This window comes from Psammomys obesus, unplaced genomic scaffold (assembly GCF_907164565.1).
Source record: "Psammomys obesus unplaced genomic scaffold, mPsaObe1.curated_primary_1811, whole genome shotgun sequence".
Lineage (NCBI taxonomy): Eukaryota > Metazoa > Chordata > Mammalia > Rodentia > Muridae > Psammomys > Psammomys obesus.
Genome location: NW_026591086.1, coordinates 7,328,458 through 7,345,161, shown reverse-complemented (window position 1 = coordinate 7,345,161; position 16,704 = coordinate 7,328,458). Strand labels below are relative to the sequence as shown.

General features: G+C 48.2%; 1 protein-coding gene across 2 annotated transcripts; it reads left to right on the top strand.

Annotated features, from left to right (window-relative positions):
• The first annotated feature begins 4,979 nt into the window (after positions 1-4,979).
• Positions 4,980-16,135, top strand: Chmp7 (charged multivesicular body protein 7). Of its 2 annotated transcripts, XM_055609984.1 has the most exons (10): positions 4,980-5,377; positions 7,149-7,320; positions 11,676-11,861; positions 12,035-12,168; positions 12,907-12,955; positions 13,155-13,274; positions 13,531-13,629; positions 13,837-13,897; positions 14,330-14,509; positions 14,719-14,819. In XM_055609984.1, the coding sequence occupies exons 1-10, from the start codon at positions 5,079-5,081 to the stop codon at positions 14,769-14,771; spliced, it is 1,353 nt and encodes a 450-aa protein (XP_055465959.1). In that variant the 5' UTR covers positions 4,980-5,078; the 3' UTR covers positions 14,772-14,819. The 2 variants fall into 2 exon arrangements, with proteins under 2 accessions (XP_055465959.1, XP_055465960.1); XM_055609985.1 differs by lacking the exon at positions 13,837-13,897 and having other exon boundaries at positions 14,719-16,135.
• The last annotated feature ends 569 nt before the right edge of the window (positions 16,136-16,704 follow it).

The following is a 16,704-nucleotide window of genomic DNA, read 5'->3' as shown; positions in this document are numbered from 1 at the left end:
AAGGCTGTCCTTCCCCTCAGGGCATTACTAGACTTCTCCACCCACATAGTTCAGGCCTTAACTAATAGTTGCTAATTTTTAATCTTTTTGGTCCCTCAGTTGTGTGTACATTGCATATGTATTCGTGTACATTCAGGTCAGAGGCCAATTGTGGTGTTGTTTCCACCTGGGTTTCATTTTTGTTTTTGAAATAGGGTCTCTCATCATCTCAGAGCTTAACAAGTTACCTAAGCTACCGACTTACATGTTTCTGTCTCCCTGGTGATAAGATCGTAGGCATGTGCCTCTGAACCTGGATTTTTTAACGTGGGTTTGGGGGCTCAAATTCAGATTATCATGCTTGTCCTTTATCACATGACCTGTTTCTCCATTCCCTACAAAACTGTTTTAGTTAGTTAGTTCGTTTGTTTTTAGATCTATTTACTTTGTGTCTGAGTGTTTCGCCCACATGTATTGAGAGACCAAAAGATAAATTAGCAGCTATTATTAAGACCTGAAGTAGGTAATTAAAGAATCTAGTAATGCCCTGAGGGGAAGAGCCACCTCACTGCATTCTTTCCCCACCCACTAGAGATACAGTTGCTAGGAAACTGGACCATCCCCCTAGGGAGGGACACCAGATCATTAATGGTCTGGGGACCTTCCTATAGCCAATTGATTCAAAATGTAGCATCTTGAGCAATAGATGCTTGCCAGGCAGGAATTGCCCCTGCCTTGGGCATGCTGGGAGGGACCAGAATCTATAAATCCCCCAACTAACATGGGGACGGCAGGCTCAGCCAAAGCGGTGGGTGTGTGTAGGCCCAAACTGCAGCTTATAATTTACAATAAAAAGAACCTCATGTATTTACAGCGGAGTCTAGTTATTCCTGGCCTTTTGGGGTTCGTGAACTGGGCAGAACAGTATGTATATGCAACAGATGCCTGCCTGGTACCTTTGAGGATTAAAAGAGAGTATCAGATCCCATGGAACTTGAATTATAGATGGTTGTTAGCCACCCTGTAGGTGCTACAAACTGACCCCAGGTCCTCTGTAAGAGCAACAAGTGCTTTTAACCACCGAGCCAAGTTTCTAGCCCTGCTTGTTTACTTTTTAACCCATTAAGGGGACGTGATGGTTTCTAAATTTCTTACACGGAAGAATGATTTGAAAGAGGGAGGGAAGGCGGTGATCTCGAAGGTAGTGATCTTTTATTATTACACTTATCAATGAAAACCTGTTTAAAAGTGTGTGTGTTTATCTGTGTGGGCACAAGCATGCCACAGTGTGAGTGAGGAGGCAGAGGATGACCTTGTTTGAGATAGCTGCCTGGCATTATGTGGTAATTTGAACTCAAGTCCTGATGCTTGTGTGGCAAATGATTTTACCCACCAGGTCACCCTCCCAGCCCCGTACTGAGATAGTAAATGGGAAAACTGGAGAGTCAGCTTCTGGAATGGCTGCTGCATCATTCTAGAAATGAGTAGATGGACAGTAATAATGGTTTGGACACAGAAAAAAAAAAAGCAAGACATTATCTTCTAATATTTTTCTAACTGCCCAAGCATTACGACACTTTAATTTGGGCTTGAGAGATGGCTCAGAGGTTAACAGCACTGGATGCTCTTCCAGACGTCCTGAATTCAATTCCCAGCACCCACATGGTGGCTCAAAACCATCTATATTGGGATCTGATGCCCTCTTCAGAGGACTGAACAACATAAATAATCCATTCATATAAATAAAAATACAATGTGTCAGCATATTATACTTAAATATTTTATGCTATAAATGATAGGCTTTGATAGACTTAAAACTAATTATTTAATTAAATTCATCCATCTATGCAGTCCATAAACAGTTCCTAAGATGCTCCTAGCACTTTGCTAGGAACAAATATGATTAAGATCACAGTCCCTGTTAGAAAAGGCACATAGCTAGTTAGAGAGACACACCTTAACAGAGATTTAGAAAGCAATGTAGCACTTAGTATGTGCAAAGAAGCCTACAGGGTAAGAGAAAGATAAACACAGTTCAAGACGCACAGGAAACGACAGAACAAGGGTGGGAAAAGCTCCAGAATGCATTATATTTTGGCACCTGAACAGGATGTTAACAAGTCTGGCTTCTCCATAAATCCCATAGACAATGACTATTTCATTTTCCACTTTTTCGTTTGGCTGACCCTGGAGGCTGTGAATTCCAGGGTTAGGTACGAGCATTAGAAGTAAGTGGATGAGACGGCAGGCTTGCATATTCCCACGGAAATGAAGAGGACCCCTGGCAAGTGGGCGCGATGGTGGCCTGGAGTATCATTAGAGTGGGGTGAAAAGGTACGAATCCTCAGGGATGGAATGGGAGAGATTTAAGGGTCTAAGGACATCAGCAAATAAATATAACTGCCACAGTAGAGTACAGGAGGGTGAAGACAAAGCCAAAATACATGGGACAAAACATCCAGAAGACACCAGTCCAGAGAGGATATATTTAAGATCAGTTTCAGAGATTTGTATCCATGGTACTGGACTCCACTGATTCTTTTCCCAGTTATCTTTTCAGCCTCCACAAGGTGAAAGCCAACCTGTCTGCCTAGAAAGGTCAAATGCAGTGGAATTTGCAGGTGCTATTTGCTCTCCTGCAAATGTTTCAACCCTCGGCCAGATTGAGAAAACCTAGTTTTTTCAGGGCATGACAGGGGACATGGTTTTCACTAGATTTGATAATACTCAGCACTCTCCCTCCCTCCTTCTCCCTTTCCCCTCTCCTTCCACCTCTCTCACCACTGCCTCTCTACCTCTCTGCTCTCTTCCTTGCCTCTCTTCTCTCCTCCTCTCTGCACCTCTCTCTCTCTCTCTCTCTCTCTCTCTCTCTCTTTCTCTCATCTTTATGCCTCTCTCATTTCCTCTCCTCTCTACTCTCCTCCTCTACCTCTGGGCTTCTCTCTCTCTTTTCCCTCTCCTCTCCGCCTCTCTCCATCTCTCCTCTGACGCCCCCTCTCTCTCTCTGCCTCTCTCCCTTCCTCTCTCTCCTCTCCTTTCCACAACCCTCTCCATTCTTCCTCTCTCCTCCTTCTCTCTTCTCCCCTGCCTACTCCCCCTCCCCCCCCCCCCCCCGCCCCCATCCCATCCCACCCCCGTCTCTCTGACAGGGTTTCTCTATGTAGCTCACTCTGTAAATTTGAGGCTGGCCTCAAATTCAAAGATACACCTGTCCCTGCCTCCTGAGTGCTGGGATTAAAGGTGTGCGCCACCAAGCCTGACTCAGCTTCCTCTACCTAAGAATAGAGAAAGTGAACAACTTACCTCACAAGCTATATCGAACATATTTTAGAAAGGAGCGTTAAGTGAGATATTTTGAACACTGAGAAATTCAATACAATGATATCAATTAATACACACATCGTATGACTAAACACTCTTCCTCCTTCAAAATGCTTATTAAAATTCATTAAAACTCGTTTCCTATGAAAATTCACCCTAAGGCTGTTTTAACTACTGTTAATTTAGGACTGAGGTTACACCACCACCCACAAGGCAGCTCGCCAAAGTAACTACAATTCCGGGAGTTCCGACTCCCTCTTCTGGCCTCTGCAGGAACTGCGTGTACGCGGTGCACTTGGCACACAAGCAGGTAAAAAACACTTTGAACATGAGAAAAATTTAAAAATTCTTAAAAACCAGTATTTTTTCAGTGGAAGAGTGTTTTGTTTGTTCAGCATGCAGGAGGTGCTCCTGCCCAGGAAAAGCCACCGCCAATGAAATGACAAGAACATGTTCGCTAATTGTTGACAGGGCTGAAATCGAGTCGGCCTGACCCCCAAGGCAGACGCGGTACTTACGGGGAAACATTACTAACCTGAATTGTTCTGTTTTTGTAACCTCAAAGCTTTCTGCTCCCCGATCGAACAGAGAAGCCATGGTAATACACCTTTGCCCACGCCTACCTTTTTTTTTTTTTTTTTAAATTCATATCCTGTCGTGCTTGCCAAGAGCGACCACATGAACCAAAGTACGGACCTGTGGCTTTTCCCCTTTATAAACCTGTCTTTACCAGGTCGAGGTCGTTTCTCTAGACTTGTAACCCTTAACTGGGTCCGTGTGGCTCAATAAAAACTTCAAATCCATAAAGAGCTCGTCCTGGTCTCTTCTTTAGCGAGAACCCGGATAAAACACCACCACCATCATCACAACAACAATTTATTCTCAACACTGAACAGATTTTGTGAGACTTTTCAAGACTGAAAAGTAATTAAAGAGCAGGCTTTTTTTTTTTTTTTTTTTTAAGAGCAAGGCTTTGAAAGGCACCAAAAGTGCCTTTCGGTCTATAAACTATTTTCTGCCGTACCACTGTCCTTGCGAGACACCTGCATTGCTGTCTGGCCCCGTCCTCCTCCGAGGAAGCAGAGTCGGAGATAATGCTAAACTGATAGCCAGGAGAGCCGGGTCTTTAGGGGAAGAGTCAGAGCGATGCTGGCTTTTTAAAAGACCGGACAGGACGTGGATTTCCAGAAGAAAACGGACACTCCAGAGCAGAAGTGCGGGAAGTAAAGTGATAGGAAGCATACACAGCCCTAAAAATGTGTGCACTGTCACGGAGCTTTTGGGACCATTTCTGTCTGTCGACAGGAAAGGGAGGTATCCTGGTCGCTTGCTTAATGTAAAAGCTTCCGGGCTAGGAGCGCTAAACCAGATCCCAGGTTTGAGATCCACCTGCAGCTCCCGTGGCCCCACCCCGCTACCTTAAGCCCAAACCACCTGGGAAAGGCGCAATTGTTCGCCCCTCCAGAGCGCTTCGCCAAACTCTGGTGGCGGCGCATGCGCAAAATCCTTCTCGTCGCACAAAGGCCGCGAAGGACGGTTCTGCGCCTGCGTTCTGCCTCTCCCTGGCGGGAACGCCCTCGTCTCCCCCTCCTGGACAAACGAAGGGGCGCTGCGCCTGCGCGCTGAAGAGCTGCGGGACTTTTATCACCCTGTCGACGGCGGTGACGTGATGGCTGAGGAGGAGGGCGTGAAGGAACGACGGAAGCCGGGAGGGACCTGGGGCGAAAGGGAACCCGGACCAGGCTTGTGTTCGGTTTCTTGGCGGGGCTGGGGTTCCGATGTGGTCCCCGGAGCGGGAGGCCCAGGCCCCGACCGGGGGAGACCCGGCGGGCCTCCTGCCGCCCGAGTGGGAGGAGGACGAGGAGCGCATGTCTTTCCTGTTCTCCGCCTTCAAGAGGAGTCGCGAGGTGAACAGCACCGATTGGGACAGCAAGATGGGCTTCTGGGCGCCGTTGGTGCTGAGCCACAGCCGCCGCCAAGGGGTGGTGCGCCTGCGTCTGCGGGACTTGCAGGAGGCCTTCCAGCGCAAGGGCAGTGTCCCGTTGGGGCTGGCCACGGTGCTGCAGGACCTGCTGCGGTGAGGACCCGGGCCGAGCGGGCCATGCGGGGGGCGGCTCCCCAGGGCTGACATCAGACCTGCCCTTTGGCAGCCCAGACTCAGCGTCCAGGGTTTGTTCAGTGGGTGGAGGGCGACGACGAGGCTGCTGCATGGATGGATCTCTGGAGAGAGAGAAAGAGGGGTCGGTTGGTTGGAGTGACTGGGGTAGTCGGAATGGTCCAGACGAGAAGCATCCTGGCAGAGGAGTCAGCGGGACACTTGAACTGGGATCCCGTTTTGCAGTTATTTCAACAGGACCTCCAGATTTGAATTACCTCGACGGCAGATCTCCGAGATGGGTACTTTGAATTAAGAAAGAACAGATCTTAGGAGAGAGTAATTGTGGGGTTATAGACATCTTGACAAGAGAACTTTGGCATAGGTCGTGCGAGTAGCCTTTCCTGGTATGTCCAAGACTGAGAATGTTTGGACTAGAGGAAAGGGAGAATTTAACTAGGTATCTGGGGCCTCTGAACTGGCTTTAGGTGATAAGTGTGTGTGACAGGTATAGTGTTCAGGTCGTGAAGAGGTGACATATTTAATAGATGAACAATACTTCATGGTTTCTGATACTGTCATACTCCATTCTCTGGCCTTTTCAATAATCTAGGGCAGTTATCTTCATTGAAGGTAAGAAACAGAATCTCAGAGAGAGATCAAGTTACCTATTCCAGGTTAGAGTGATCCCAGGAGTGGATCCCTCTTTTGAATTTTAGGTCCTTTGCGTTTCACACTGTACTGGAATTATGCCCAGCACACCCTAGCACTGTGTCTCTTTCAATGAAAAAAGAGAAAGCCAAAGGTCTTGTGTTGGTTTAGCGGAATGCTTTGTCATTAAATGGTCACCCTCCTTTACTTCTGTTCCCAGTACCTTTCATTACCTGACCTTGACCCAAGAAACCTTTCTGAAATTCTCTTCTGAGAAAGTGTACTATTGAAAAAGTTTTACTCAATGCCTCAAGTAGAAAACAGTTAAATCAGTGAGGGACAAAACCAAAATGGGCTTCCTGCTACAGGACAGTCATGGACCATGTCCAAATCCGGAGACCTTTGACACCTTTAACCTCTTCTGGCTGCTGAACCTTGAAACATCCTGGTACCTGTCCAGATTTGATATCCAAACATCGACAGCTTGAGGACCACACAGTTGTGCTCAGATCCTGGCTTTACTATTTTCTAATTAGTGGCCGTACAGAGGATACAGATGCCATCAGTAAGCCCTAGTTTGACCAGTTATCAAGTTACAATGACATTATGTAGGTTGGCTGTGAAAACTTGAGGATCTTTCTGTATCAATAGTAATTGTCCCTGGCAAGCATTTGGTAGACTTGGCTGCTGCTGTTACCACCAACAGGAGGTGCATCTCACTTCCGGCCCAGCTTAGAGATAGCATAACACCCCCACCTAGGTTGCTTTGCTTTCTTCCTTGGCTCTGCATCATGCACATGTGTGGTTTTTCATTCGATTGCTTCAGGCCCATTGGTAGAAGGAAACCTCCACTTAGGCCCAGTGAAGGCTTTTGCGCCTCCATTGTCTTAGTGGGACACTTGTATTTTTGGAGCCAGACAAGGAGGCTGAGCACTTGAGTAGAGGTGACACTGTTCCTAGTAGCTGGGACAAAATAGACTAGTGGTGGTGATGATGATGATAAAATGCCTCTGGGGGGGGGGGGGGGTAAAGGGGCAAGTATGGACTAGGACAGGCCATTGATTGCATATCCCTACCTACCTTTCTCTCTCTTTCTCTGCAGTCGAGGGGAGCTGCAGCGAGAATCAGACTTCATGGCCAGTGTGGATAGCAGCTGGATCTCCTGGGGGGTTGGAGTCTTCCTGCTGAAGCCTCTGAAGTGGACTCTGTCTAACATGCTAGGGGATAACAAAGTTCCAGCTGAGGAGGTGCTCGTGGCCGTGGAGCTGCTTAAGGTGGTTATGCAGAAGGGGGGACTGGGTGACATCAGGAAAATACCAAGTAACAGGACTAATGACTGAGTCTACATGATGTCTTTTGCTGTGAACCTTGTAGGCTTATTTGTTCATTGGTTATTTTTACTTTTCTTTCTTTCTTCCTTTCTTTCTTTCTTTCTTTCTTTCTTTCTTTCTTTCTTTCTTTCTTTCCTTCTTTCCTTCCTTCCTTCTTCCTTTCTTTCTTTCTTTCCTTCCTTCCTTCTTTTTTTTTTTTTATTTTTTTTTTTTTTTTTTTTTTTTTGTTGTTGTTTTGTTTGTTTTCAAGACAAGGTTTCTCTATGTAGCTTTGGCTCTTCTGGACTTTGTAGACCAGGCTGGCCTTGAATTCACAGCAACCCGCCCTTCTTTGTTTCCCTGCTTGCTGGGATTAAAGGCATATGCCACCACTTTACATTTCAAGGATGAGCTTTGTCTAGGACTTATCAGTAAACAGGTGATCACTTCTGGACAGTTGGAGGAATTAATGATAAGCTATACTTTAGGGTGTGCTCTGCCCTCTTCAGTTTACTGGCGAGAAATTCCCAGAATTTCACATTAAACTAATTAATGTATTTATTATTGTACTTGGTATTGAACCCAAGTTGTGTGCATTGGGCAAGCGCTTTGCTACTAAGCTCTAGTGCAGCCCTTCTTACTAAGCTCTGGTTTCTGTCCTCTCATCAGTCTTTTCCCTCCAACTCCACCGTAGCTTGCTTATCACTGTCCCCTCTCTTCTGCCTGGAAGAGGCAACTAGACATTACCTTCTTACTGTGCTGTCCGATCAGCTTCTTTACATGCTGCTTTTTCCTCCTAGGCAGGGCCATGTGCCGACTGCAGGACAGATGCAGCCTCAGAGCCCTGAGCAGCCATGGAGAAGCTCTCCAGTTCCACACAGGAGTTGGGTGGAATTAATGGAGCCATCTGGGAACCAGCAGTCACTTTCTAAAGCAGTGTAGTCAGTCCAATCCTGTGTCATAGAAGCAGCCTCCCTCGAGCTCAGCAGGCACAGTAGTGATTCTGTGCCACCTCCCATTTACTAAGCAGATATTTCATGCTCCCTTTGGTGATGCCTGATTCCAAATATGTAGTGAATCCTGTTTTCTCTTGTTGGCTAAAGAAGGAAAGGGAGCTTATAGGGAAGAGGATGTCAGGAACACTGATTTTCTCAAGGCTATACAAAGGAATCAACCAGAAAGGAAAATAATTGCCCGTGATTTTTGCTATTAAAAAAAGAAGGAAAGAAAAGACAGTGGGTATGGTGGCACACATCTGTAACCCCAGCACTCTGGGAAATAAAATCACTCCATAGTTTGTTTTTCTTTCCACTTCATTATGTTGGGAGTGTTTTTCTGGGTCCTACACTGTGTAATCTAGTTCATTTTTTTGGACAGCTATACAGTAGCCTGTAGGTCTCTTTGCCACCATTTATGCAGTGGCTGTCCCACAAGTAGGCTTTAAGTCACTAGTTTCTCTTGCTTTTCTATCTTTGCTGGTGCTGGGCTTGTGCATGTGCATCTGTGTAGTTCTGTGCCTTTTACATTTTTTAAAAAAAGATCTATTTATTTATTATTTATACAGCATTCTGCCTGCATGTTTACCTGCACACCAGATCTCACTATAGATGGTTATGAGCCACCATGTAACCACATGCTGGGACTTGAACTCAGGACCTTTAGGAAGAATAGCCAGTGTTCTTAACCTCTGAGCCATCTCTCCAGCCCACCTTTTACATTTCTAACAAAAATAATTGCCCAACAAGGGGCTGGGGGACAGCTCAGTTGGGTAAGTGCAGACCAGGGTTTGGCTCCATAGCACCCACATAAAAAGCTGTGTGTAGAGGCCCACCCTTGCGATTCCAGTGCTGTGAGGGGAGCTGGGCTTCCCTGGGGCCTGCTGGCCAGCCAGGTCAGCTGAATTGTGTACCTATCTTGATGATACCTACCTCTGGGCTCCACATGCACCCCCACAGCGCCTACACACGTGTGCACACATGTGTGAACACATATCAACACACACACACAAAACAATACCTCATGTTTTAGGTTGGTTCTGTTTTGTTTTGAGGTGTGTGCGTGCGTGTGTGAGGCAGGTTTTCGCAGTGTAGTCGAAGTTGGTTTCAGATTTGTGGCAGTCCTGCCTCAGCCTCTCAAGTGCTGGAACCATCGGCCTGATTCACCTTGTGTGTGCTAAGCAGGTACTCCACCAGTGTCCTGCATTTCTAGCTTCCTTTCTATGCTAATTATTTTGTGCTTTTTTTTTTTTTTTTTTTTCAATTTAAATTTCAGTTCTTGAGTGTCTGTGCACACGTGGTAAGCCAGCCCGCCCACCAGGTTTCTCCGTCCCTTTTACTAATGCAGTGAAATGAGTCTTGTGTGTGGCTGTCGCACTGCTCTTAGTGGTTTTCGCTGTGAATGGTGAGTCTAAAGGGAACCATAGTCTCTGTCTTGCTAGACTCTTGTTCGCTGTCCTGGATGTGCCTAACTGCATGCTTCTTATAATGGTTTTATATCCTTGGTTTTACTCACAGTGAACTGTGGTTTCTCTTTGGTTCCCCTAGGTAGTCCTGTGGGGCTCTGTGGCTCACCTCACTGTTTCGACACTGGTCTTCCTTCAGCTTGCCACTTTTCCCTTGAATCTGCTTGCTGTTCTCTCACGCGCGCTTGTGATCTTGACTGCCCTCTGTGTGCTGGGGACCGCTCTCCTTGCTCTCCTGTAGTCTTCTTTCAAGCTTTCACAGTTGTGTTTGCTTAGATATCCCAAAACTGCTTATCCAAAGTGGAACGTTTGGTGTTTGAGACAGGCTTCCCCTGCATTCATGTATAAGTCACCCCAGCTACAGCTATGTCCCCTTTTTCAGCAGCCCTTGTTCAGACACCGTGGGCTGCTTCTTTCTCCTCTAAGTTTTGCTCGGCTCTACCCCATCTCTCTGTGTCCTAAACACTCTCTTCAGAGAGGTCATGATGTCTCATCTTGGATCAATGGCTTCCCTGCCTCCAATCCTAACTCTTCAGCCCACTCTTTGCCAGCTCTTTGCTCTCTGGCAGTCTAGCCGTGCAGTTCCTCACTGAGTTCCCGTCCTCTGCACATCAAAGAACAGGAGGGGACATGTTCATTTTATACAGTACAGCAGTGCCTCTCTCCTCGCTGCCTTCCCCTCCAGGGACACACACACCATGTGAACTCACACTTCTGTGCCTAGGTCTGCCTGTTGTTTTTGGACAACTTTCTCCACCTCTGTCACTTCGGAATGACTCACCCTACAGCATGTGGTCAGTGACCTCTTTGTTTTGCTTTTAAGAACCCTCTGAATTCCCCTGTCTGAGGGGGAGTAACACTGCTCCTTGGCACTCTGCCCGCTAGTCTTCTCGCTAGTGCAGCCTGCCTGTTCCTCCTGTCTACCATGACGCGCTTGTCCTCTTCACTCCTTGTACAGGCATAATGACATTCACATCTGCAGTTTTGCGTAAATAGAGAAACCAGGATGGAGAGGGCATCATCTTCTCAGTTCATGGGCAAGAAGCTGAGGATCCAGGGGACTGGCTAAGCTGGAAGTGAGCTTGGGTTCTAGATCACAGCCGCTTCCACTCGGCCCTCTGCTTATTCCTCCTGTGAGGAGCCTCAGGCCAGGCTGCTGTGTTGTACATCTTGTTTCATTCATATAGTCACCACTCTTTCCCAAAGTTTGAGAAGTATACAAATCCTGTGTGTGTGTGTGTGTGTGTGTGTGTGTAGTATACATAGATATTCATGTGTATACGCATGTGTGGAGGCCTTTGTGTGGAGGCCTGAGATGACCTTGGACGTTCTCCACCTATGTATCTCTTTACATTTATTGCTTGCTTGCTTGTGTGCATATACTATGATGTGCCTGTGCCTGTAGGGTAAGAGGACAATCTATGGGAGTCAGTTTGCCCCCTCTTATCATTTGGGTCCCAGTTATCACACTTGGTGGCAAGTGCCCTTACTCACTGAGTCATCTCACTGGCCCTACTTTATTTTTTTAATCTTTCACTGGATTTGGAACTCACTGTTGGCTAAGCTGGCTAGCCAGTGAGCTCTAGGCATCTGCCTGTCTTGGCCACAGCAGTGCTGGGGTTACATGCCTGGCTTTTTCCTGGGTGCTGTGTGCTCAAACTCAAGTCTTCATGCTTGCCTGGCAGGCACTTTACCAGCTGAGCCACATCCCTAAGCCCCTTTTCAAAGCCGCCACTTGGATGGGGCCAGTACTCCCCAGGTCTTAAAGTTGTGGGCTCATGGCTCTGAAGCTCAGGGTCAAGGCTCATGTGTCCTGTGGTGGTAACCAGGGCCTCGAATCTCTTTGCCTTCCTTGCAGGAAAAGGCTGAGGAGGTGTACCGCCTGTACCAGAACTCGCCCCTCTCCTCACACCCTGTGGTGGCCCTGTCGGAGCTGAGCACTCTGTGCGCCAACTCCTGCCCAGACGAGAGGACCTTCTACCTGGTCCTGCTGCAGCTGCAGAAGGAGAAGAGAGTCACGGTCTTGGAACAGAATGGAGAGAAGGTGTGAAAGCATGCCTGTCCACGAGTGCGTGCACACGCACGTGCATGCCTGTGCATATGTGTGCGTGCATGGACTCAATGACTTAGTCTGCACTCATGTGCCCACCCCAGGCCTGGTTGTGAATTTCTCAGCATGTGTGGTAAGGACAGCAGTAACTTGTGCCTGTCCCCCAGATTGTGAAGTTTGCCAGGGGGCCACATGCCAAGGTGTCGCCTGTCAATGATGTGGACGTTGGGGTCTACCAGCTGATGCAGAGTGAGCAGCTCCTCTCTCGAAAGGTTGAGTCTCTATCCCAAGAGTCTGAGAGGTAATCTCCTTCCCTGCCTGGCTGGCCCTGGACCCCAGCATGAGTGGGTCTCCTCCAAAAGGAAAAGCACAGGCTGGGAGTATATCTCCATTTACAGGGTGCTCATCCAGTGTGTTGAAGCCAGGGGTTTGCCTCCAAAAAGTTACTTATTAGTTACATACTTACCAAGTACTGACCAAGCACTTACCAAGTGCAGAAAGCTCCTGAAACAGAAAATAAAGGAGAAAACTTATTTCTCTGGCGGTTACAATTGTTAACAATTATGTTATTCCAAAGCCTGATGTTGTCCTGCCAGTGACTGGGTCTGTGCCTTCATAGGTCCTGTTTTAGGAGCTCTTGCTTTTTCCTTGGGGTGCTTCTACAGGGATCCTTGATAGCAGCCACAGACACCTCCACATACTGAAATAGAAATCTTCACTCCGTCTCTCAAAGAAATACAGGAGTGTTCGGGGACTCAGAGACATGTCCACAGTCTTTAATGTGTAGGGACCAGTCCTGTGCTTGCAGTGGAAAGATACGTGTATAATTCTCTCACCTTCAGCACTGGATCGCCTCGCCTTGCCACATACAGGTGCTGGAGCCTGTGTTGAAACTTGCTTCTAGAGGCTGGCAGTGGGTTTTGGGCCATCTCCATGGCTGTGGGTTTAGGGAATTCTTCAGATCTGCAGCTACTTTAACTAAGTGCTCTCAAGCATTCTTGGAGACTCTGCCAAGGCTCATCTCCCCTTCATTCCACAGGTGCAAAGAGGAAGCCCGCCGGGCATGCCGGGCAGGAAAGAAGCAGTTGGTAGGTTCTCTTTTCCTGCAGCCTTGGGGTGGCATCCCTAGCTGTCAGGGACAGGGGCCCAGCAGTTCAGAGAGCAGCGTCTGCAGGGGGCTCTGGCACCACAGCTTAGTTTATAGAGAGCAGCCCTGGGAGCGGGGCTGTCTCGCTTTCATCTTGTGGCCTACCATGTCCCACCCCGATCTGTTTTCATACCCACCAGGCACTGAGGTCTCTCAAGGCCAAGCAGAGGACAGAGAAACGCATTGAGGCCCTGCACGCCAAGCTGGACACTGTTCAAGGCATCCTGGATCGCATCTATGCCTCCCAGACAGACCAGATGGTAGCCACGCCCCTCCGTGCCCTGTGGTCCCAGTCTCCTACACTGAGTCTCCCTCCCTTGTGACCTACTGTTTCAAGGAGTTCTGGGTTCTTCCAGGGTGTGGCTGGGTTTCCTTTCTTGTTGGAAAGTTTAGCTTCTGTGGGTATAATGTAAGTTGACCTTGGTGGCCAAAGGTCAAAGTCAGCTTGGAGATGAATATAGCAAAGTTGTCTGTATTCTGGCAAATGTCGCAAAGGTAACTTGGTCTTCCTTTTAGGTTTTTAATGCCTACCAGGCTGGTGTGGGAGCCTTGAAACTCTCCATGAAGGATGTCACCGTGGAGAAGGCAGAGAGTCTTGTGGATCAGATTCAGGAGGTACAGGAGCCTGAGAGGGTCCATGAGAAGTTATAGAGAGCATGGTTGACTTATTGCAGGCCAGTTTTCCAAACTTGACTCAGCATTGTGCCCAAAAGAAACCATTCCTAGACTATCAGATCTCTGTAACCCAGAATATTTCACCTAAAGGCCTTGAGCTGCCCAGAGCCACCATTTCCTTCAGAGTTTTGTGTTTGTCTCTTACAGCTATGTGACACGCAGGATGAAGTTTCTCAGACCCTGGCTGGTGGGGTAACCAATGGTTTAGGTGAGTTGACAAGGATACTCTTCTCTCCTTTCTGAGGGACATCACTTCCTGGGCCAGGACAGGTCTGATCATGGACTTGGCCTCTCTCTGGGGCTCACCTGCATGGGTGGTTGGAGGGAGTTACTGTTCCCTCCCTGACAGGTGTTCTGGTGGTCCTCTATACTCCATCTGCATTCTGACAAAGCTTCTGTCCGGCAGTCCTCTCTCAGGGCAAAGGGAAGCAGGGCCAGGTTCCTGAGGGCAATAGACTTTACCCATCGGTCAGCCCAGCTCTGCTTATAAAGAAAGAGTATCTGCCTGAGGGTATCCTTTGCCTCATGACTCATGTGACTGCCGACCTGCAGAGGGACTGCTGGGCTATGAAAGCTGAGCTGTCCCGGCCACATCGGTTCATCTTTTTCCTGGGGTTGATGCACCATCTCTCTCTCCCAGATTTTGACAGTGAGGAATTGGAGAAGGAGTTGGACATCCTCCTTCAGGACACCACCAAAGAACCTTTGGACCTGCCCGACAACCCCCAGGAGACGCTTTATACCAACAGTGTGCCTAAGCCTAGGATCTTGGATGCTGAACTTGAAGCTGAACTTGAAAAACTGTCCCTATCAGAAGGAGGTATGGAGCTGTTTCCCATAGATCCTAGACATGAGACTGTGGCTGACAGAGGAGCCAGACACAGGACAGGTTCCATCCCAAGAACTCATTGCCTGCATCCCAAAGCCTGCAAGGGACAGGTGGTTATGTATGTGGACACCCAGAGGCTTTAGGTTTTGGATGCTTTGGTCCTGGGACTTCTTGCTGAATATTATCATTTCTTCTTGCAGGTTTGGTCCCAAGCAGTAAATCTCCAAAAAGACAATTGGAGCCAACTCTCTAAAGCCATTGCAGGAACTCAAGTAAAGGACCCTCATGTAACAGAGAGGCAGCCTTGTGTGTGTACATAGTTATTTAATGAGAAACACTGAGAAATTGTTGAAAGAGGAGGGAAGAACCACTTTTGTGTATCTGGATGCTGCCACTCATGACAGGACAGATACAGCTTCTGGAAGCCATGCTGTGAAGGTGTGCTCCCAGCTGATGTCATGGACCTACCTTCTCGTCTTTAGAGTGCCACAATTTATACAGTTCTGTGTTTGACCTGTCGTCTCATAGCCTGCAGTTCTCGCCTTTGGCTCCGTTAGCTTTGTCCTCACCCACCAGCTTCACTCCAGCCAGGGAAGGTGAAAGGTCTGCAGCTTTGCCCATCAAAGCCAGGCCTCTCTTCCACTCCTGAGGTTTTTAAAACAGTTTTGTTATCTGCAGTGCAGTTAAACTGTTCCCCATCCTCTACTTTATGGGGATTAAGAATGAGAATCAACCAAGAATGGGATTAAGACTGGGATTAAGAATGAGAGTCAACTCAGAGAGACCTGACAGCCGAGTGTCTGGAGAAACATTGTCTACATGATGTCCCTCTACATGCTTTGTCACATTCCCCGGGTGTTCATGGCTCCGAATGGTTCAGGGTCATGGCAGTTGCGGGGGTGGCTTATTGACTGAGGGCCACAACCTCTTCTGTCTTAGGCAGAAGCTGATCTGCTGATGGGGTGGGGAGAGGGCTAATCTGTATTTTGAACTTGAGTAGGAGAAACCTAAGTAACCTACAGGGCCCCATGGTGTAAAAGAAGCTAAGTTTTTGCTTTGGCCCCATCATAAATTACGTGTTTTCTGGAGCAAGCCACACAGTGCCACATTCCCTGTCTCTTGAGCCTGACATTCAACTGGCAGGCTCCCTGTTAGGACCTGGAAAGCGTCTTACGGCGCATCCACCACTCAGGGCAGGGGCCCGAGCCAGAATGTGCAATAGAAGGAGGTGGCGCTGGCCTGCTGCATCTGCTGTGTGCCGCCCCAGGCCCTGCTCTGCCCTGCACCTGCCTCCTGCAGGCGCATCTTCTTTTCTTCCATGAACTGCAGGGCAGGCGGGAGAAGGAGATCTGAGTGCTCTGGTGGCAGCATGGAGAAAAACCACACTGCCGTTCTGCTGCCCAGGGACGATGACTGCCTGGGTCTCTTGGCACTGCCCCTCCTGCTTGAGGTGGCACAGAGCAGAGGGGAGGGCTTGGCTTCAGGCCAAGGTGCAGGAATCACTGTTCGAGTCTCTCCCACTCGGCTTTGGCAAATGGAAATATTGGGGGTGAAGAAAAACAATCACTATTTTTTCTTTTTTAATCTGGTAAAAATAATTAAAAGAGAAAAACATCAGGTTTTGTTGTTGCCTATTCTTTAGATTGTGGATTGTCCTTTTTTTTTGTTGGTTTTTCTTTTTCTGAGGTAGGGTACCCTGTAGCTGAGACTGGCCTTGGATTCTTGGTCCTCTGACTTCCTAAGTGCTGGGCTCACAGCTGTGCAGCACTGTGCACAGCAGGCTATGCCACTGTGTCACTGACTTGCTCCTTGTCTCCGGAAGTCCCGCATACATCTACACCTACGCTCTCTTTCACCCTGGCCTCTGGAAAGTTGGAGTCGCTGGATAACGGCCCGGGCTGCAGGGACTCCTGTCTGTCTCTGTGAACTCTCCCGCCAGCCCTGGACTGTGCTGTACTGTCTCCCAAGTTCCGTTCTCCAAAATGAGAACAGCCCTGCTCGTGCGATCACCACACACCAGTCCAGCACCTACCTGGTTTTGTGTTGCACTTTGTCTCTTGCTGTCTGAGCTGCTGAGCTCTCCTCACCCACCACCTGCCACAGGAAGGCCAGAGCACTAAGACACAGTTTTTCTTCACTGGCTCCTAGTGTGCTGCTGGCTCCCTTCCTTGTTCTCAGTTCTTCTA